Source organism: Rhinocladiella mackenziei, assembly GCF_000835555.1.
Source record: "Rhinocladiella mackenziei CBS 650.93 unplaced genomic scaffold supercont1.2, whole genome shotgun sequence".
In the NCBI taxonomy this organism is placed as follows: domain Eukaryota; kingdom Fungi; phylum Ascomycota; class Eurotiomycetes; order Chaetothyriales; family Herpotrichiellaceae; genus Rhinocladiella; species Rhinocladiella mackenziei.
In genome coordinates, this window is record NW_013550603.1 from 1,968,149 (window position 1) to 1,988,332 (window position 20,184).

Below are 20,184 nucleotides of genomic sequence, written 5' to 3' on the forward strand. Positions count from 1 at the left end.
GACTTGCAGGCCTCTGCCAGTTCTTTGCTGACTATATTCATTCCCACCCGCGTTTATCCCAAATCTTCGAACCATTCATCAGTGCTCGCCAAGTCGACGGACAGCTCACCTCTATCTCTAGGACTTTTCTCTGCGGTCCGTGGCCGTATAGGAGAATAACGTTGGACCTCCGCCGGCGGAAACGTGTGCTCTCATGTGCTCATTTCGGCCAACTTCTTCTCCACGGCGGCAATCTTAGCAGTCACCCCATTCGGTTCTGTTCCATTAGTCTTTGACCCACTGGTCTTTACCCCATTGGCCTCATCGAGGAATTTCATGGCCTCCTTTCTCACGTCGTATGCGAAGAAGAATTCGCAAATGGGCGGGCTGTGAGGCATTGCGCCCGTGGGGGGCAAAGGACCGGAATAATATTTGCGAATCTCAGCCTCTTGTTTGGCATAGTTGGCTGCCGCTTGTGGGCCAGGAACCACCGGATCTGTCAAAATTTGCGTCGCCGATACCCTGGGTAAGCGGAACTTTTCAAATTGCTCCAAGCGCTGCAGCAATTTCTCAGAGGGTGCAGACGTAACTCCCTCAGAAGGAGGAACGTCGGCAAGGAAAATTTCCAGGGCAGCCGCGTCTTCGATCGAGGAAGAGACGCCCTGCGCGTGAGTCAGAAGCATGGGATGGCAGGCATCCCCAATGATGACAGCCTTGCCCTTGGTCATCTTGTTCAAGGGATCGCGCTTCATTTGCGTGTAGACCTTGACTTCGGGTGATTTCAAGAAGACCTTCTTCACACTTGGATGGAAACCGTCCAGAACCTTTTCCAGATCTTCGTGGGTCGCGGGGAAATTCCAGTCGTCGATAATCACGTCCTCTTCACTGGTCGCATGCTGGCCCAGTTTACGGTGAACGGCCAGCACGTTGAGGATGGTATTGTCTCTGCAGGGGTACGTCACGGCCATGACGCCCTTGGGCGGCAATGCAGGGGCCCAGAAGCCGGGTGGCTCATCCTCGAACAGGAATTTGGTTTCCTCATCGGCCAGGATATCCTTCATGGGGATGAGGCAACGATACGCTGTCTGGCCGCTCCTCTTCATGGGGACCTCCTTTCCCGTAATTTTGGCATTTAAACGATCCTGTGAAGAGTCAGACCGAAGTATGAACCAAACGGCTCGTTTATGCGAACATGTTGGCCATCAGCAATGATGACGAGATCTTTTTGCACTTGTGTGCCATCTTTCAAGTCAATGATTCCAGTTTCCGGGTCAACGTCCATAACTTGATTTCCCAGGCGGATGACAGCCCCATCGGCGCCAGCTTTCTCTCGGAGATGTCGATGCATGTCAACTCGATGATAAAAATACCATTTATGGCCGAATTGCTTTTCAACATGCGTGAAGTTCAAGGTCGGAGCCATCGGTTCGAGAGTGTCACCCTTTGGTCGACGGACCTTGTAGGATGTCAGCCGACGTTTACCGCCAGGGATAGTTTCTTGGGATGTGGTTTGGTAGATTGTCGCCATGAAAATATTGTGACTTGACGCTCACAACCGTCACTCACCTGAATATTTTCAATGCCGCCAGCCTTGACAGGGTCGAATCCCCAGTACTCGAGAATTCGACCGCCATTCGGCGTAATAGAAACGGCAGCGCCATTTTCGTTCTTGAATTGAGAACGCTCAAAGACCTACGACGCCGAGAACGTAAGCAAGCGTGTCCGTCATTTGTCTGCCTTGTTAGAAGTCGTTTATTTCCCCAATGGCCTCAAGGAAGAAACCCACTGACCTCCACGTCGAGACCAATCTTCCTCAGGGCGATAGCAGCACTGAGTCCAGCCACACCGGCGCCAACAATGCCAGCCTGGAGTACATTTCCACGGGTCGCTGTCTCGGAAGCCATAGCGGGCATGAGAAGAAGAGAGGTGCACAGAATTGGATTCCTTTGGTTCGTGAGCGTTAACAAGGGGCCCAGACCGGAGAAGAAAGTCAGGATGGCAGGGCAACCCGATTACACAGAGCAATAAGGAGGCCGAGATATCTGGTTTCTCTTTTAGCGGCTTGGACACTTGGCCATCAGCAATCGCAAGGTAGGTGCCGGATGGGTAGGTGAAGAAACTCTGGCCTTTGACAGGCCCGGTTCAGACGAAGTTACCTCGAGATCCATCGGCGTCAGCTGAGAAGGCTCTGGCCTCCCTCAGATAAGGCGTGGGTGCCTTGCTATCGTAGCAAGGTGACCATGGCGGAGAACTGGTCATTTGGTGGCTTGCAGCAGATGCGCTAGCCAGTCAACGCCTTGGGGAACCAAGGAACTAAGCCCAGGGCACAGAAACCCTAAGGATCCGAATCCTTCTATTCGGCTCGAATCTATTCTTGGGTCCTTCGAATGAGTGTTTCGATCCATGACAAACAACATGTCGATATAATCAGAGCAGCAATGCTCACAGGCACTCTAACCGAAGTCTAGACTTGCGAAATCTGCGCGCTAGAAAGTTCCCATTGCAGTTTAGGGAATTTGTTGCAAGACTTTTTGTCGGGGGCCGTGACCTGGTGGCGTAAGCTGGCCGAGGAAGAGATAACTTTTAGCCTGCGGACAAGACAATCTCCACGTGGACGGTGTCTCGTTCTGTCTCCACTGAAATGGCATGGTTCGGCGGTTCTCGCGCACTGCCGACTTCGAGTGGCACACTAAGGGTCGGTGGTAATTTGTCACAGCATTCACAACGCAATGACTGCTTGTAGACGCAGCAGCTAGCCTCTTCTGTGCCGTCACAATCAGGTCCAAGGCTCATTGGGATTCGCAGTCTGAATTTAAGTCCTCGAGATCAAAATGTGAAATTGATATTGGCTTAGTTGGGATTTGAGCCGCGGGCTCCGTCTTATGGGGAGTCGTCAATGCAGGGTTTGGACTACCGAGCCAAATTTTGAGAATCGCCGCTAGTCTCTCGCCTGTTAAGTTCTCTCGTTTTGTTGGAAAAGACCCAGTGGACTTCATATCATGGCTGTCTTTTGATGGAAGTGTCCCGGGTAGGCCCCTGAAAAATCATGGTGGTTCAGCTTCGTTCCTCTCTGAGAATAGCAAATCCTGGATGAAGATAAATGTTGAAAACAGATAAACAATATCCTCCTTTTTCGATCATCAACAAGGGTCCTCTACTTTGAACCGCCATTATATATCACGTGCCATCAGTGCCATTTATGCCCTTGCAAGCCGAGCCTTTAGTTTCGACAATCGCTGAATAGAATCCTTCCCCCCTCTTGAGAGCACGACTACTCCAACAACTTCTCCTAATATACCCGAGATGATGCCAAATGCTGTTGCCGTCGGCTCTCAAGGAACCTTGAGGCCTTTCCTCCAACTCCCCCGCATTTGCGAGATGTGGGGGTGTTGATGTCGTCGGTTTGTACTACATTCCAAAGCTGCGACCGCTAATGATATAAGGTGGCGTCACGATTTCTGAGGATGTTGTCAACCATTTGATTCCGGTCATTACGTCGATTGACGCAAATTTGAACCACAAGGATATCTGAACGCAAGAGGGCAAAAATGGCTCCGAAATCCTTAACCGATTTGAAGCGCAAAGACCTGTTCCAGACAAAGGGCTACATCAATGAGGAATGGGTGGACGCAGCATCAGGCAAGACCTTCGATGTCCATGACCCTGCAACCCTCGACAAGATCGCCACACTTCCCGAGATGGGTGCTGCGGACACCGACAAAGCCATTAACGCCGCACATGCAGCCTTTCAAAGTTATAAGAAGACAAGTGCTCGTCAGCGGGCCCGGTGGTTGCGAAAATGGAATGACCTCTGTCTTGAACATGCCGACGACCTCGCATTGATTTTGACATTGGAAAATGGCAAAACATTGGTGGAAGCGAAGGGCGAGGTCATCTACGCCGCCTCTTTCCTCGAGTGGTTTGCTGGGGAAGCCGAAAGAATTCATGGCGAAGTCGTCCCTACCGCGAATCTCAATCAGCGGGTCTTGACTTTCAAACAGCCCGTTGGTGTCGCCGCATGCCTGAGTCCCTGGAACTTCCCCATCGCCATGATCACCCGAAAAGTTGGAGCTGCTCTGGCGGCGGGCTGTACCACGGTATGGAAACCAGCCGGAGAAACTCCCTTGAGTTCTCTTGCTCAAGCGGTGCTGGCACGAGAAGCAGGATTTCCCAAAGGTTCGATCAATGTCATCACCACGCTCAACCTTGTTGCCGAAGTGGGCGAGGCTTTGTGCCAGAACAGGCTCGTCCGCAAGTTGAGCTTTACCGGGAGTACGCGGGTGGGAAAACTCCTCGCCAGTCAATGCAGCAACAGCCTGAAGAAATTGTCCCTGGAATTGGGCGGCAACAGTCCATTCATTGTCTTTGACGATGCGAAGCTCGAGACGGCAGTCGAGGCCTGCATTCTGGCCAAGTTCCGAAACTCGGGCCAAACGTGTGTGACGGCAAATCGCATTTTCGTTCAGAAGGGCATTTATGATAAGTTCACCGAGGCGTTGACAAAGAGAATAAAATCGTTGAAAGTGGGTCCCGGTACCGAAGACGGGGTGTTTGTGGGGCCATTGACACACGAACGAGCTGTTGAGAAGGCAATGAGCCATATCGACGGTAAGCGCCACTGACGTATAAATCCAGATGGTGGACTGAGGCTGACGGCCACAATAGACGCTAAGAAACATGGAGGTCAAGTTGTTCTCGGAGGAGCCCCGCTGACAGATTTCAAGGGCTACTTCATTCAGCCCACCATCATTAAGAACATGAACCGAGAAATGATCACGACACGGGAAGAGACGTTCGCTCCCGTTGTCGGTCTATACGAGTTCGACACAGAGGAAGAAGTCCTCGAAATGGCCAATGATTGTGACGTCGGTCTGGGCAGCTTCATCATCACGGAGAACATTCCGAGAGCGTGGCGCGTCACCGAAGCTTTGGAAGTGGGAATGGTTGGCGTCAACCTCGGCCTGCTCAGCGCCTGCGAGAGTCCTTTCGGTGGTGTCAAAGAAAGTGGCTACGGCAGAGAAGGTGGTCGTCAGGGTATTGAGGAGTATTTGAGTGTGAAGTCGATGTTGATCAACGTGGCAAACTGAGGCCCCTCTGTTGGAGGACCAATTTCCACATGAGCATTTGACAGAGTCTTGTTCAACAAACTTCACCCCTTTTTCTCGGGCTTGGTCGATTTCTGCTGACTCCCGGTCTTCAACTCGTCGTAGAACAGCATTGCGTATCTCGTCAACAGCAACACACTGATGGCACGGTTTCTCGATTCCGGGGCATCACGTCCGTTGATCGCCAGCCAGTACACATCGAATCCGATCCCAGCTATCAACTGTAACCAGCCGGTCACGGGCAAAATCGGTCTAAAGAACGACACTCCGCCAAAGTAAGCGTACATCCAGAAATGGTGGAAGCAGTTGAGAAAAGCGAACAACTGCCAATCGGAGGCATTCAGAACTCGGAAATAAGTCAGAAATGGAGTGGTGAGATGGTGAAATGCCATGTGCGGTCCGACGGTAATGCCGCTGGCAACCAGGTTGAAGACATCGATGTACTCGTAGAACTTGGAGAGGTGATAGATGTAGGCCAGATCCGAGCTCTTCACACCTCCATACTCTTGGAAATGCAAGACATCGTTGAGGATCAAGTAGGCGACCGCGAGAGAGTACAGGGAGTATATCTGGCTGTTCAAACGAGTCAATGGCCGGGCAATTCTGAACGCCCCGTGGCGCGAGACATAGCCGGTTAACGTGCTCCAGAGGAATACAAATGGACCCGTAGTCAAAATTACACTTTGAAGCGAGGTAAATGGTCTTCCTTCGCGACTCATGTTTGACGGAGCCGAGAGACTATGGACGGGAAGTCGCTGAGGTGAGTTCGAGTGGTTGCCTGATGGGAGATGTGCCAACCCTGAATAAGTTGGGCAATTTTAAAAGAGAAGTAAACGACTGGAGATTCAGATATCTCATACCTACAACAGGGCAAAGAGATCTGGAGACGTCGCCAGATGAGACGATAAGTCAATAAGATGTACGAAGAAATTGTAGGAAACGAGGCTGCAAGCGTGAAACCTGAATTGCCCTCGTGTATCCGAATACGCCATACTTCCCCAGCTCCACACGCCGTGGGCTTTGACATTCTCGGAGCCAATCACATCGCGCTGCTAGGACGAGGTCTATACATTTGTTTGCTAAAGGGTCTGCTTTAGGAGCATTCATTTGATCAACATTTGAGAGTTGTCAGGAATCTGACACGTAATCAAGATAATGGATTGCATGGATATTGATAGCAGGTATCGTTTCCGTACCGCACGCAGAATTGTATACCTTCGGATACCGCAGAACTCACGATATCGGTTCTTCCTGTGCTCAGACGAAGCGTGAGAATAGAAACTGACTTCAAAGTATAAAACAGAATTTCTCCCTGCTAAAGATGGGAATTACTCTCGTCGTTGTATCCTGTTCCGAAACTGATGTCTCATCTCCCCAAAAAGCGTCCTTTCCATTTCTACAACGGCTACCTCAAGAGAGCAATTAGATCAAGGAGTACGGCTGGACAGCCCCTCCGGCGATCCCAAAGAAAGGGGCGAGATGAAGAAATTTAACAAGCCTCCGGTGTCACAGCTCTGCTGCGATGCCCCCCTTCCTGATCAATAATGAAACTCCCTGAACATACCTCCAACCAGAGCTTGCGGGTTTTCTATTATGGTGAGAAACGAGGCACTGTTGCAGCAGCAACACATATTGATTCCCGATGGACAGGAATGGCAATTTCCTCCAAGCAATTCCCGGAGCGACGATTCTCTCCCGAGACGTGGTTGCTGACCTGTCGCTTCCACGACATCGGTACCATGGACAAGCACGACACGTTCATGTCGTTCGAGTTCTACGGTGGCATTCTGGCTCTGGATGACATCACACACGACGACGGTTCAGGAAGATTGAAATTGGTGTGCATGCAGATACCATGGATATCGATCCGACCATGTTCACCCGGATACCATCAAAGACGTGGTGAAGTCCAACTGCTTCTCGACCAAGATTGCGAGGAAAAATTCCACCATGACGTTGTACACGACGCCTTGATGGAACCATACGATCGGTTGATTGATATCGGCGTGACCCGGCTCTAGTTTGTACGCATCTTGGGCCGGGGAGAGTAAATGTCCAGAATAAATGAGTCCAGGTGTCCGTTGGTATATATATCTCTGCGACTGAGAGGCCAAAATCAGCCATTGAGCTCCACTCTTCGTTTTAATATGCTTCTTGCATCACTTTCACTGAGGTGGTACAGTCCCATTTCCCCCAAAGCCCTTCGTGCTGCTTCATTGCTCTCAAAAATAAGTTTTTCGGCATTCCAGAGGCCCAACTCCTTGTCATCGCTCTTGTTCTCAAGCGAAACCCGGGTGACATATTTTGTGGGTCCTCGGTCTTCTTCATCCTCAAAGCCCCATCCGTCCTCTTCACCGCTGCTAACAGGACCTCGTGATTCTCCGGCATCGAGGGACAGGAGAAAGATTGCTTCTTCAAGCCGTCTCATGCTTCCAGCAACGGACCCTCGCAATTTGCTCGTCTTCTCAATGCTCTCTTCAATTGCAAGTAAATCTCTCTTTAATTGAGATGCTCCAGCGGCCGAGAATGTATGACACATTAGAATATTGTCGTATATTTCCCGTTGCACTGACGAGCAGAAATGTTTGGTGATTCGACGCAATGAGCCGGGTGCGAATACACGGGCCAGGTAGCCCAGAAGGACGGATGTGGTCTCCAAAAAGCCATCAAGACTTGGGGACGGTGTCATTAACTCCACATCAGACGGCGTGCCAGCGAGTGTAGACCATTGTGCGTATTTTGCGTACGGTCTGAGTGCACCTCGTAGGTTCACATCAAACGCCCGAAGTATTTCTTCCGTGCTCCGCTCACGAAGTCGCCGATATGCGAGAGCGGTTTGGTCAAAGAGTCCGCTTCCATCCGTATCCGCATCAGCATCCGAGCCATTCGATTTGATAGTTGCTGACGTTCTTTCCGCGACATCGTCCACTTTCAAGTCGTTGCCAATAGAGGCACCGACGCCACTGTTCGCTTTCGCGCGATGTTGAAGTTCATCCCAGAGTTCCAGGAAGAAAACGTCATCACTCCAGTCAGACATTTTCCGCTCGAGGAACTCGGCACTTCCGCATATCTTTGCTAGTGATTCCAGGCCCTTGAGACCGAACGCATCGGCTTCAGACTGACCCTGAAGCAGCCGACCTGCCGTGCGTGAGGCAACGAGATATGCTTGAAGTGCACCGTGGAGGTAATTGTGGTAATCATCAAAGATAGATAGCTGAATTTCTAGGAGAAACTTCATCTTTTGGCTGAAAGACGATAACCCGCGGTATCGGTCTGTAATCGTCTCAAGCAGATCATTGACTCGGATGGCGCCCTTCGTAGGCTTCGTCTGCACGGCATCGGCATCAAAGTCGACATCCCCACTATCAGGGGCATCTCTGATGCTCTTATATCGAGACAGAGCGAAGTCCTTCTCCACCGTCAACCATGGAGTGAAGTAGCCATGCGTTGTCAAAATCTTCCACGTCACTCCTTTCCATTCTGACAGCATCCTAGGGATAGGGACATATCCCCAGGAGTCGCGAATGGCTGTGTCAAATGTCATGATTTCATGCATGAAATGAGACAGGAGTTGCGGTTGCTTTGATATCTGAGGCAAGAAGGATAGACATTTGGCAAAGACCATTGGCAGCAATCCCGTAATAAAAGTTGACACCGCATCCGGATAGATGGTTTCCAGCACCTCGGAGTGGAGGGCCCTCTCATCTAGGATCGGACCGAGCATTTCAGTCATGAAAACGCTATGCCTCTCAAGAAGGTCCAAAATATGGGTGAGGAAGTATTCGGGCTTGTCCAATCTGTTCGTAGGCTTTTCTCCATAGAAATGGTAGCGAAATCTTGCCGCGAGAGGCTGCACCATAACCTCGATTGGGAGAAGAACCACCGGTTCAATTGAGGATGCATTAAGAGTGTCGACGTCCCCAAATGCGGCAATCAAATCTGAGTCCTGAAGTTCGAGAAGGAGTTTGACCTTTTGCTCCCATCCCTCGCGGACGGATCCCCGCATGTTCAGCTCCTTTCCTGGCCATTTCATCTTGTCCAAAGTTTCCCTCAACTCGCTCTCAAGCTTCTCCTTGACTTCTGTATAAATTTGCTTGGACCGTCGTTCAAACACGTAGATTAATTGTGGTGCTGCTCCCTCCGTTGCAGGTTGTTCGTCCTGCATTCTTTTCAGGATAGCTCGCAACCGAGTATATGATCGGACTGAGACGTCCGGGTGGGACGATAGGTTTTCTCTGGACTTGCTGGTCAAGGAGTCCATTTGCTGAACCAATTCAAGATATCCATATGCAATCTCAAGATTGCGTACTTTGTTCATTCGTGCCTCGATCTTTTTCGCTGCATCATCGCTAACCTCGGACTGTACAAGCCGTCTGAGTCGTTGGTCGAGATCAGCTTGTTGGGTTTGAAAAGCTTCGACTCGTGTTCTGAGTTCGTTGGATCGCACTTCAACTCGACTTAGTGCCTCACGATGGCTTCTTCGAGCATCATCTAGCTACTCGATGTCAGATTAGTCGGAGACGGTTACAAGAGAGGGAGATGTACCTGTTTCTTCAATAAATTCTGCTGTCCCTGTACACGTCGTAGCAGGCCATCGACCTGGTCAAGATCCGTCGTCGTTTGGATTTTATCGTTGAGGTAGTCCTCTACTCTTGTCTGGATATCGCCAGCTCTGCTCAATTCCAATTCCGCCATGTTACCGGTTGGATTGAGTTAGCTTTAAGTCTAGGAAGCACAAGAGATGCTTTCCTTGGGAAATACTTGAGGACATTGATTTGTGAGGTGGCCTTTCCATCTCCAAAAAAAAGGGCGTTCCCGCAGTTGGAGATGCGACCAGTTTCAACCGATGACGACTTTTCACTCGACTCACGTAATTGTCAACTTTAGGCAACGACATGGTTGTCAAGTAGCCGCATTTCGTCGCGCTGGCGACATTGCCGGTGCCAAATACACATGGAAAGCCCAGCTAAGCGACGAAAGAAGAACAACTCCAAGCCGGCGGTCGTTCCACACCGCAGTCTCGACTTTTTTTTCCGGAAACACAACGATCGACAAGAAGAAGCGAGTGAAGGCTCCGCAAAAGATGGAGATGCAGAGGAGCAACCCTCGGTGAAGGCCGAGGATGACCAGGCGTCCTCTGAGCAACAACTTACGGATGAAGAGTTGGCCAGGAAATTGCAGGAAGAATGGACAAGAGAAGACGAGCAACACTCCAGCGGTCATGACATTTCCAACGGCCACGCATCGCCGAAGAATGTCACGGACCGGGAGCACAAGGCGGAAGACGACGTGAGGGATTTCGTCGCTGCTGCTCTCGATCACCCTGCGCCTGAATCGCAGCCTACACCGAACGGGAACAAGAAGGGAGTACTCGGTTTGCAGTCTACGACCACCGAGGAAGACACCATCACCTTGACATTACCGTTCGATCAGAGTCCGTTGTCATTTGACCCTTTGCAATATGTGTCAGAGCTGAAAAGACATTGGACAGCAGACGGAGGCGGTGCTTCATACGCTCTCCTTACCAGATGCTTCGTCCTCGTCAACTCGACTCAAAGTCGGATCCAGATTGTCAACACTCTCGTCAACTGTTTGAGAGTCATCATTGAAGCTGACCCTGAGAGCCTTCTACCGGCCGTGTGGCTGGCTACGAACTCCATCTCGCCACCGTACATTTCCCTAGAGCTTGGCCTGGGCGGCTCTGCCATCTCGAAAGCATTGAAGAAGATATGCGGCCTCGATGGCGCCGGACTGAAAAGCCTTTACGACAAGCATGGCGACGCGGGAGACGTGGCATTCGAAGCGAAAAAACGACAAAGCTTCACGCTGCGAAAGCCAAAGCCTCTCACTATCAAGGGCGTCTATCAAACGCTCGTCAAAATCGCGAATAGTAAAGGCCAGGGAAGCGTCGAACAAAAACAGAGGTTGGTTGAACGCTTATTGCAAGATGCTCGAGGCCCAGAGGAAAGCCGATACGTTGTACGGACTCTTGTTCAGCATCTGCGAATTGGCGCCGTCAAGACGACTATGTTAATCGCCCTTGCGAGGGCTTTCCAACTCTCACGTCCCTCTGGGGCAGGTTTTGAGGTGAGAGCTCCTGCAGAGCTTGCGAAGCTCAAGAAAGAGGAACTGGCCGTTGTATGGTCGAAAGCAGAGGAGATGGTCAAGACCTGTTTCGCAAGACGTCCCAATTACAACGACCTTGTTCCGGGTCTCCTCGAGGTTGGGGTCTCGGAGGAACTCCTGTTGCGTTGTGATCTAGCTTTGCATATCCCTCTACGACCGATGTTGGGCAGTATTACGCGAGACTTGAGCGAGATGCTCACCAAACTACAAGGCCGCGATTTCAGCTGCGAGTTCAAATATGACGGCCAACGGGCGCAAGTCCATTGTGACGAACGTGGAAAGGTCTCCATCTTCTCTCGTCACCTCGAGGTGATGACCGACAAGTACCCTGACTTGGTCGCCCTGGTTCCTGAGATTCGTGGTGATGGAGTATCTAGCTTCATTCTGGAGGGAGAAGTTGTCGCAGTGGACAGGGATACGGGCGGACTCAAGACGTTCCAAACCCTCACCAATCGCGCCAAGAAAGACGTGGACATTGGCTCCATTCAGATTGACGTGTGCTTATTTGCGTTCGACCTCATGTACCTGAATGGCGAGCCGCTGCTTGATCGTCCATTTCGTGAGCGGCGAGGCCTGTTACGCAGCATGTTTGTCGAGAAAGAACATCACTTTACATGGGTTCAAAGCATCGATGCGACTTCGGCAGACTCGGAAACCGTTCTCGAGTTCTTTAAATCTGCGACCGACTACAAATGCGAAGGCATCATGGTTAAAGTCCTGGATAATCTTCCCAATCCCGATCTCCAGGTTCCCGACAACGACCACCGTCCCCTTGACGAGGATGATGAAGCCACTAGCGCCTCGGTGACCCCTAGCAAGAAGGGGAAGAGATCAAGTAAGAAGGCACAAGCCGAGAAAGATCAAGAAAAGGAGAAGGGTACCCGCCGCAAAGCTCTGCTTTCAACCTATGAACCCGACAAGCGCCTGGACTCATGGCTCAAAGTGAAAAAGGACTATGCCACCTCGGCCGACACAATTGACCTAGTCCCAGTAGCTGGCTGGCACGGCCAAGGCCGAAAAGCGAAATGGTGGTCGCCGATACTCCTGGCATGTCGCAACCCCGAAACCGGTTCACTGGAAGTTGTCACAAAGTGCATATCAGGCTTCACCGACAAATTCTACCAAGCGAATAAAGAGAAATACGCCGAAGGGGGCAACAACGTTCTGGGTTCAAAGCCAAGTTATGTCGAGTACCGCGCGTACGAGCCGGACGTGTGGTTCGAGCCACAGGAGGTCTGGGAGATGGCATTCGCGGACATCACGCTTAGTCCGACGTACACAGCTGCCATAGGGCTTGTCAATGAAGATCGAGGCTTGAGCATGAGGTTCCCGAGGTTCCTTAAGGTCCGAGAAGACAAGAGCATTGAGGAAGCCAGCACGAATGAGTTTCTGGCAAGTTTGTATCGCAAGCAGGAAGCCAGGATCCAAGCGACTGGACAAGGCGCTGGTGATGGAGGAGGTGAGGATGAAGATTATCCTGAAGAGTAGCTGAGGATGAAGCTCTTACTTCCGTTCCTCTCTCCTGAATTCTGCTCTTGTTCGGTGTGCTCCATCGTATCATCCTCAAGTCTGTGAGCGTCCTGATTTCGGATCCAGGTGGGTCACATTGTCCAACGTTCTATGTTCGGAAATCGACCAAAAGTCGGATAAAAATTGAATAAACGGATAGAGGCTGTTGGCCTTCACTGCGTGCCTCAAAAGCTCGATCAGTCAACTCCTTATGAAGTCCTTGTGGGTTGTCATGATTTTGCCCCAGAGCAGTTTGTCGTGCGCTCATTAACTGTTATCAGTCTATTCTTTTTGCGTCTCAAGATAATGTTCGAGCTCTCCAGACGGTAAGGCCCATCGAGAGAGTGCAAATACCATGTGTATATCGACCATTGCTTTTGGATGTGCCTCTGTGAATGTGTGGAGGATAGTATCGAATGGATGATATGGACAAACTGCCGTAAACGATTGACCAGCAGGAATCCCCTGGACGCCCTCTACACACCTGCACAAGGCAGGGAATAAACCGAGGCCAAGTTCGAAGCATCCAGAGAATGGAGAGAGAAGGATAATCAGTAGACAACTGGAGGGAAAGGTGGTTATTTTTATCCGTCAGTCTCAAGCCAGATCAACTCGACGAGCAGATGAGGATAGATCAGATCCGAATAGTCAATGCGCGATCAGAGTGGCAGCTTAAGCATCCGCGTCCGACCAATGCGGCAAAGGCATTTTCAATGGGGAAAATACTCACATGAGTGTGGTGGTCCGGGTCGAGGTTGAATGAGAGAATCCACTAGTCACCTAGAAAGCGAAGTGATTAGAGGAAGACCAATCGAGAGACTAATTTGCGTGTGTTCGATTGTCAATCCGGCAACTCCACTCCAGGCAACCATGTCCAAGAAATAGAGGACAGCTTCACACGTCAAGTTAGATCGGGACATACCACAGACATTTGTTCATGGGTGAGTCCACGGAAGACCAATACGAGAGCACCATCGGCAGCCGTACTCAAGGAGGTGGAAATCGCGTCTGGGTCGAACAAAACTAATACCACCAATGCTCACATGTGCAACACTTATCTCACATGCTTGATCGGTGTCGGACCCTGAAATGTGCGGTATCATGCGGACGATATCGCGAGATCATGGCCTCTGTAGACAAAGTGGCCAAAAAGGAAAATCAGAGCAAGATCAAAATGCCAGTGATTGTCCAATGAGGATGTGTCAAGTGTGTAGCGTTGCGCATATGGCGGTCAGACAGCCAGCAAGACGCTGTTACAAAGAAAAGTGATGAGGCTGGGGAATGAGTTTGTGAGAGGGCTAATCCGACCATTTGAGATAGTAATCTTGTCATCATTTATAGATTAGCGCGGGCAGAAGGGTTGTCTTGAGAGAGCCTTTATCCTGTAGCGTTCGGGAGGACCGCGCTGCTCGAAAATCGGCGCATTCCCAGCAACGTCTATTGCAAAGCGTCGGCCGATTTTTGTCAGCGCCGAAGAGGCACTCTTCATTTATATGATAGTTGATCATTGACCGGCTTTCGTTTCAGCAAGCACATCAATCCACATTTTGTCGGCTTTTGGTCGTCGGACCCCACCTTTACCCGCCAGCAACGACTCGCCGTCCTTGCCAAACGCAATCAATTGCTCTTCACTGCCCCATTCACCCATCGCCTGTACAAAAGTCAGTCTTGGATCTGAAAAGAAGGAGTGGAACAATACCATGAGGCCGACTGGGACATTCTCCTCTGTGTAGCCCATTGGGCAGCTGATGGCTGGAGTGCCCACAAAGTTTGCCAAATAGACATACTCCATGGTCTTCAAGGTCATATCTCCATCACTCACACCATAACCGCTGGTTATATCGCTGGGCTTGCCGATCTTCCATCCAGCACAAGGTGTTGTGGGTGATATCACTAGAAGACCAGGGTATTCCTCCCATAGCCACGCAAGATGACACATTAGGAGATTCCGTAGTTTCTGAGAGAAGAGGAAATCCTGCGCGGTCGCATGGCCTCCAGCGACATTGAGCAGAAGCTGATTGTGCCATGACAGCTTAGAAATCTTAGCCTTCGTGACCTTGCTGCGCATTTCGGACAGAATAGTCAGCGCGTGGGCTTTTTGGGCCTCCGGAAGAAGAGGAATTTGGATGTCAACGACGTCATAACCCTGGGTTTTCACATAATGGTCGACGGCAGCGTTGAACATGTCAAGTACAACAGGGTCAGATCGGTTCATCCAGTCTCGGTCAATTCCCAGATACTTTTTGCCCTGAACCTTGGCCGATATCGAAGGCTCCTTGACCAAGGGATTGGGGAATTTGGAGCTCCGTCTGGAGAGAGAGTCGGGCTGAGCCATGATTCTGTATCCCAGGGCGAGATCATCAATACTGCTTGCCATAGGACCATTGACCACGACGCTGTCGGTCCATTCATGCCCGACCCGAGCAGAAACTCGGCCATGGGTGGTCTTGAGACCATAAATACCACAAAAAGCCGCCGGCAGTCGAATCGAACCGCCGCCATCCACTCCCAGAGCGATCGGACAGATGCCGGCGGCAACAACAAAGGCGGAACCCCCTGAGCTCCCACCAGTGTAATAGCCGTTGTTGTGAGGATTCAACGGAGTACCCCAAGTCACATTATTGTTGGAGGCGTCCAGACCGATCTCGTGCATGTTGGTCTTCCCGATTATCACGGCACCGGCCTCCTGCCATTTTTGTACGCACCAGGCTGTGCGGTCCTCTTCGTCTGTGAAATCGAGTTGACTCCCCAGGGTCCTTTTATATCCTGTGAGATCCACCTCATCTTTAACCGCCAGGGGGACTCCGTCCAGAACACTCAACGGCTTTCCCGCCTGATATCTTTCTGTGGACGCCTTTGCCGCCGCCCGTATAATGTGTACCTTGGAATCGATGAAAGCAACAGAGTATAGACCGGCAGGTTGAATGTCGCGGCGAATTAGAGGCAGGAGGTACTCAACGACGTCGGTTGGAGTAAGTTTGCCGGACTTGTATATTTCGTGGAAGTCTGCGCAAGTGTAGTAGTTGGTCGGGGAAGCTCGCGGAGGAGGAGGCCGTAGATCTGCCAGAGAAGCTGGAATCTCAGACTGCGCTGGTATGGGTACGACGGTGGGATCATGTCGAGGTTCATATTTGTCGAGCCCTTCGATTTCTTTGAGCTTGTCGAATCCGTTGAGTTTCCAGAAGACGCTCTGAATGTGGGTGGAAGACGCAATACTTGAAAGTCTCAGTCAAGGGTCAGACACATGGATGCACATCATCCCTACACGGTCGATACCGCCGCTAATGCCAATCCGCGAAGTACGGGATTGGAGCCAGCTTCATTTTTGTAAGGGATGGCGGGGCCTTGACGCGACTGTGGTTTATTCCAGGCATATGCATGATTGGACATGTCGATCGCTTCTGGCTAGATTCAATAATTGCATAACAAGACTGAAGCCGTGTTCTCTACGTAGGGGAGAAGAGTGATGGAGATATGAAACCCCCCCTGCAACGATCTTAGACCTGAACACCTTGGTCAGAGGCGGACGTCCCGAGAACACGAGGGTGAGATACAAGCAACCGTTTGGGCGGCCGCGATTGGATCATTTTTACCGAGGACGAGTCTCAGGTCCCTAATTTGAGCAGGGGAGAATTCAGGGTGCATGGCACCGAACCAAAAGATTGAATCCCAGATAGACAATATTCATTGAATAATATGTATTTGTAGATGAGATTGATCTTCATCAGAAGTCTGTCTGCATCCAAGGGATTGTCTGCTCGTCTTCTATTTTTTTTCCCGGCGAGACACGACTCGACTATCCCAGACTGGAATTAGCGGCATATTGCGGAGAAGCCACCCTGTAACTTTGGGAATTGGGAACTTTTATTTGACGCCTGGGCATGGTGGTACGAGTTACTTCGACGTCTCTCAGAGTGCGCTTGTCCTTCTCTCTTTATTTTTCTTTCCTGGCTTCAAGGGTTGCTTCGTTTGTGTGTTTCTTCCTTGGCGACTGGGCATTTTTCCTTTGACCCCAGCCTGACAGCCCAAGCGGCTTGCGACAATTCACCAACACCATGTCTTCGGAATACAACTACGATGACCAGGGGCAATTCTTCCCATTTTTCATGCTGACCATGGTCGGTCTGGTCACAATACCTTTGACCTATAATGTTCTCAAGCCCTCAACGGACCTCGAACAAACTGCAGCGAGAATACAGTCCGATTTTAAGCCCAAGAATGTTGATCTTATTGAAGCACAGAGAAGACGCGGGAAGAGGAAAAATCGCAAAACCAAACGCATCGTCACGGTGATAGTGGGCTATGCTTTCATGGCATACATGATCTATCTCATCGTCATCACTCAGGGAACGATGCCGAAAATCTGGGATCCATATGATATCCTGGGAATATCCAGAGTAGGTCCCGCCACAATGCAGATCGATCGAGAGACTAAATGTGCATAGAGTGCTTCGGAGTCGGAGATCAGCAAATTTTACAAAAGACTATCGATCAAATACCATCCCGATAAAGCGAAGCCGGATGCCTCCAAAAATGAAACAATGGATGATGTGAACAATCGGTGGGTTGAAATGACAAAAGCCTACAAGGCGTTGACCGATGAAGCAATCCGGAACAACTACCTTCTCTACGGAAATCCCGACGGGAAACAGTCCACAAGCATAGGCATTGCATTGCCGAAGTGGATGGTCGAGCAGGGAAATCGGTGGTTCGTCGTGGCGTTTTACGGGGTGCTTTTGGGCATCATCCTCCCCTATACACTGGGAAAATGGTGGTACGGAACACAGGCGCTCACCAAGGACAAAGTTTTGCATGCGAGTGCTGGCAACCTATTTCGGGAGTGGAAAGAAGACATGTCCGAAGGAAGTGTGGTTGCGGCCACGAGTGTCGGGGAAGAATTTAAAGAAACGTTGAAGGGGTCCAGAGTGGATGCCGGTGCTGCTAAAGTCGAAAGCAAAGTCCTCAACAGCTCGGTCCTCACCGAGGCCGACAAAGCCAGATTAAAAGCCATTGACGACCCTGTGCGACGAAAAGCTCTGGCTCTGCTGTGGGCGTATCTGGCCCGAATTGAACTCGCCGACCCCGAATTGGAAAAGGAGAAATACGCTGTTGCGCCCACGGCTCTTCTCTTGAACAACTCTTTCACGTCGATGACGCTCCCATTCGGCATGGTCAAGCCACTCCTGGCCTCCTATCACACATCTCAGAATATCATCCAAGCAGTACCTCCGAGCTCCTCGCCACTGCTCCAGCTCCCTCATTTCACCCCCCAAATCGCCGCCAAAATGTCCAGAGCCTCACCAAAGTCCACCACGTCATTACCAAAGTTCATGTCTCTCCCATCCTCCATTCGACGAAACCTCTGCTCCGACCTATCGGACACACAATACGCACAGGCGATGAAAGTCGCTTCTCAAATCCCCCACCTGCAAATTGCAAAGGCATTCTTCAAAGTGCTCGGCGAACGAGTCGTCACACCGGGTTCTTTGGTCCAGCTCGTCATTAAAGCCCGCGTCATCCCGCCCGGAACGAAAGACGTCCCGGCCGTCGACCCTCTCGACCTCGAAGACATTGATCCGGAGGAAGGCGATCTGGATGCCTTGCACGGACGAAAACCAGCCAAATCCAAGCGGCGCAAACTTCCCGATGGACGGATCATGGAAGATGAATCCAGAGAAGGATCCGTCCAACCACCCCTTGCCTACGCACCGTACTTTGCAGCAGATCATGCCCCGCGGTGGCATGTCTTCCTGTCCGATGCACGGACAGGACGCATCTCGGTGCCTCCATTCACCTTCACCGCGTTCGACAAGCCGGCTTTCCACGCAGACGGGACCCCTACATTCAACGTGTTGACGTTCAAGTGTCCGTTCGCCGCGCCCCCGCAAGTCCAAGCGTTCCCTTTCGTAATGCACCTCGTATGCGACAGCTACATAGGACTAGACTCGAAGGTCGACGTGGTTCTCGACGTCAAGGACGCTAGCGAAGCCAATGTGGTCGAGAGCGATGAGGAAATCAGCGAGCCTGAAGAAGGTATGTCATCCCATCCAAAATACGTCCATATTAAAACTCTCCCCGAGCCCCATTAGCCCAGTCGGGTCCAAGTGCGGAAACTAATTTCGTTATTCCGCAGACTCCCTTGCAGGTCAGTTCCAGGCAATGAAAACCGGCGGCCTCACCGGCTCCCCAACAACAACCAAGCAGAAAAAGAAAAAGACGGTGCCTTCGGAGAGGGGCGTGCCTGTCGCCCAAACGCAGACGCCGCAATCTCAGAACGTCAACATCGACAGCGACGACGAAGATGACGACAGCGACACGGACGGCTCGGCGTCGAGTGACGATACGTCGGAAACCGATACCGAAACTGAGGATGAGGATTCTTAGGTTTATTCTTACGGCTGCGTGACGCAGTTTGGATTCGGGGGTTCGGGGAGTTCTATAAAAAGGGACCACGATAGAGGGATCAGGATGTGAATGGGTGTCCAGGATAGGGCTGACTACCGCATGAAGTGACTGATACTTACTGGGAGCGGCACCAATGCCGAGCCTCGGTGTGGTGTTATCAGAAAGGAAACCAAAAATGCTCAGCACATGAAACAAGAGATCTCAATTTGCCTATGTGGTTCCGACCCTGGGACCTAGTACTCCAAAGTCTACCTCGTACCAAATGCTGGGTTGTGCGACGCTGCCAGGCCTACGCCAAAGTTTTGCTGCTCATACACACTGGCTCCTCCATTTTCATTTGGGCCGAAGAGAATGATCCGGCACCATTCCACCCGACTTCGCTTCGTTCACAGCCTCACGTCAACATGTGATGTCCCTCTCGTTGATTCCCACGACCGCCATCATCTATTTTTTGGTGTTGCTCATTGAGTTCATGCGTTCCTGGACCTTCTCTCGCGCATCGTGCATGTATTGGAGAGTCTTCTTGTACTGGCGGTCTTGAGACTGGATGGACAGTTGAGTGATGGCAAGGGCGGCGACACCGAGGATGCCACCTACGCCGAGGAGAGTGCGGGTTTGCATCGTGACGGTATGGCTTCAGGGAGTTCCGGTGCGAGGGTGCTGATGGCCGTAAAATTGGGCAATAAGGGAGTTGAAGTCACGGTGTTTGGTGCAGAGTGTACAGATCCAGTTGAGGCGGAGTTGTAGGATCGCGTTTCGGAAAGGGCTGGTTGAATTTGCGGTGGAAAAGATGAAATGAGCACGAAGTGAGCGTGTGGTAGGATCTCGAGTGTGAGACAGTTGTGGTGCGTGCAGGGGAGAGGGGAGAGCAATAATGGATAGTGGTGAGGAAGAGAGGAAGTTGAAGTCTAGGAGGCGCAGTACGGTTATATGATTGTTTTCTTACGTGTCTAGTATCCTTGGGTGCCCAGATGGTTTGTCCTTCCTCGGCCTCCTCCTCCCTTCTCCTCATTGACTGTTCAACTGTCAGGCACCGCAATGAAACGGCTACCGCCAGAGC

General features: G+C 51.1%; 9 protein-coding genes across 9 annotated transcripts; 4 read left to right on the plus strand and 5 right to left on the minus strand.

Annotated features, from left to right (window-relative positions):
• Window positions 1–191: 191 nt before the first annotated feature.
• On the minus strand, window positions 192–1,883 carry Z518_02514 (uncharacterized protein; the record flags this gene model as incomplete). The annotated part of the gene is made up of 4 exons (XM_013419542.1): window positions 192–1,121; window positions 1,172–1,435; window positions 1,546–1,671; window positions 1,770–1,883. The coding sequence occupies 4 exons, from the start codon at window positions 1,881–1,883 to the stop codon at window positions 192–194; spliced, it is 1,434 nt and encodes a 477-aa protein (XP_013274996.1).
• Window positions 1,884–3,527: 1,644 nt separating this feature from the next.
• Window positions 3,528–5,066, plus strand: Z518_02515 (uncharacterized protein; the record flags this gene model as incomplete). Its single annotated transcript, XM_013419543.1, has 2 exons — window positions 3,528–4,587; window positions 4,645–5,066. The coding sequence occupies 2 exons, from the start codon at window positions 3,528–3,530 to the stop codon at window positions 5,064–5,066; spliced, it is 1,482 nt and encodes a 493-aa protein (XP_013274997.1).
• A 62-nt stretch (window positions 5,067–5,128) lies between these two features.
• On the minus strand, window positions 5,129–5,803 carry Z518_02516 (uncharacterized protein; the record flags this gene model as incomplete). The annotated part of the gene is made up of 1 exon (XM_013419544.1): window positions 5,129–5,803. One exon carries the CDS (start codon window positions 5,801–5,803, stop codon window positions 5,129–5,131), a length of 675 nt encoding a protein of 224 aa, XP_013274998.1.
• An 825-nt stretch (window positions 5,804–6,628) lies between these two features.
• Window positions 6,629–7,105, plus strand: Z518_02517 (uncharacterized protein; the record flags this gene model as incomplete). Its single annotated transcript, XM_013419545.1, has 1 exon — window positions 6,629–7,105. The coding sequence occupies one exon, from the start codon at window positions 6,629–6,631 to the stop codon at window positions 7,103–7,105; it is 477 nt and encodes a 158-aa protein (XP_013274999.1).
• Window positions 7,106–7,200: 95 nt separating this feature from the next.
• On the minus strand, window positions 7,201–9,779 carry Z518_02518 (uncharacterized protein; the record flags this gene model as incomplete). The annotated part of the gene is made up of 2 exons (XM_013419546.1): window positions 7,201–9,579; window positions 9,630–9,779. 2 exons carry the CDS (start codon window positions 9,777–9,779, stop codon window positions 7,201–7,203), a joined length of 2,529 nt encoding a protein of 842 aa, XP_013275000.1.
• Window positions 9,780–10,037: 258 nt separating this feature from the next.
• On the plus strand, window positions 10,038–12,698 carry Z518_02519 (uncharacterized protein; the record flags this gene model as incomplete). The annotated part of the gene is made up of 1 exon (XM_013419547.1): window positions 10,038–12,698. One exon carries the CDS (start codon window positions 10,038–10,040, stop codon window positions 12,696–12,698), a length of 2,661 nt encoding a protein of 886 aa, XP_013275001.1.
• Window positions 12,699–14,223: 1,525 nt separating this feature from the next.
• On the minus strand, window positions 14,224–16,109 carry Z518_02520 (uncharacterized protein; the record flags this gene model as incomplete). Its single annotated transcript, XM_013419548.1, has 3 exons — window positions 14,224–14,370; window positions 14,419–15,934; window positions 15,985–16,109. 3 exons carry the CDS (start codon window positions 16,107–16,109, stop codon window positions 14,224–14,226), a joined length of 1,788 nt encoding a protein of 595 aa, XP_013275002.1.
• Window positions 16,110–16,774: 665 nt separating this feature from the next.
• Window positions 16,775–19,103, plus strand: Z518_02521 (uncharacterized protein; the record flags this gene model as incomplete). The annotated part of the gene is made up of 3 exons (XM_013419549.1): window positions 16,775–17,116; window positions 17,165–18,752; window positions 18,853–19,103. The coding sequence occupies 3 exons, from the start codon at window positions 16,775–16,777 to the stop codon at window positions 19,101–19,103; spliced, it is 2,181 nt and encodes a 726-aa protein (XP_013275003.1).
• Window positions 19,104–19,568: 465 nt separating this feature from the next.
• On the minus strand, window positions 19,569–19,745 carry Z518_02522 (uncharacterized protein; the record flags this gene model as incomplete). Its single annotated transcript, XM_013419550.1, has 1 exon — window positions 19,569–19,745. One exon carries the CDS (start codon window positions 19,743–19,745, stop codon window positions 19,569–19,571), a length of 177 nt encoding a protein of 58 aa, XP_013275004.1.
• Between the last annotated feature and the right edge of the window lie 439 nt (window positions 19,746–20,184).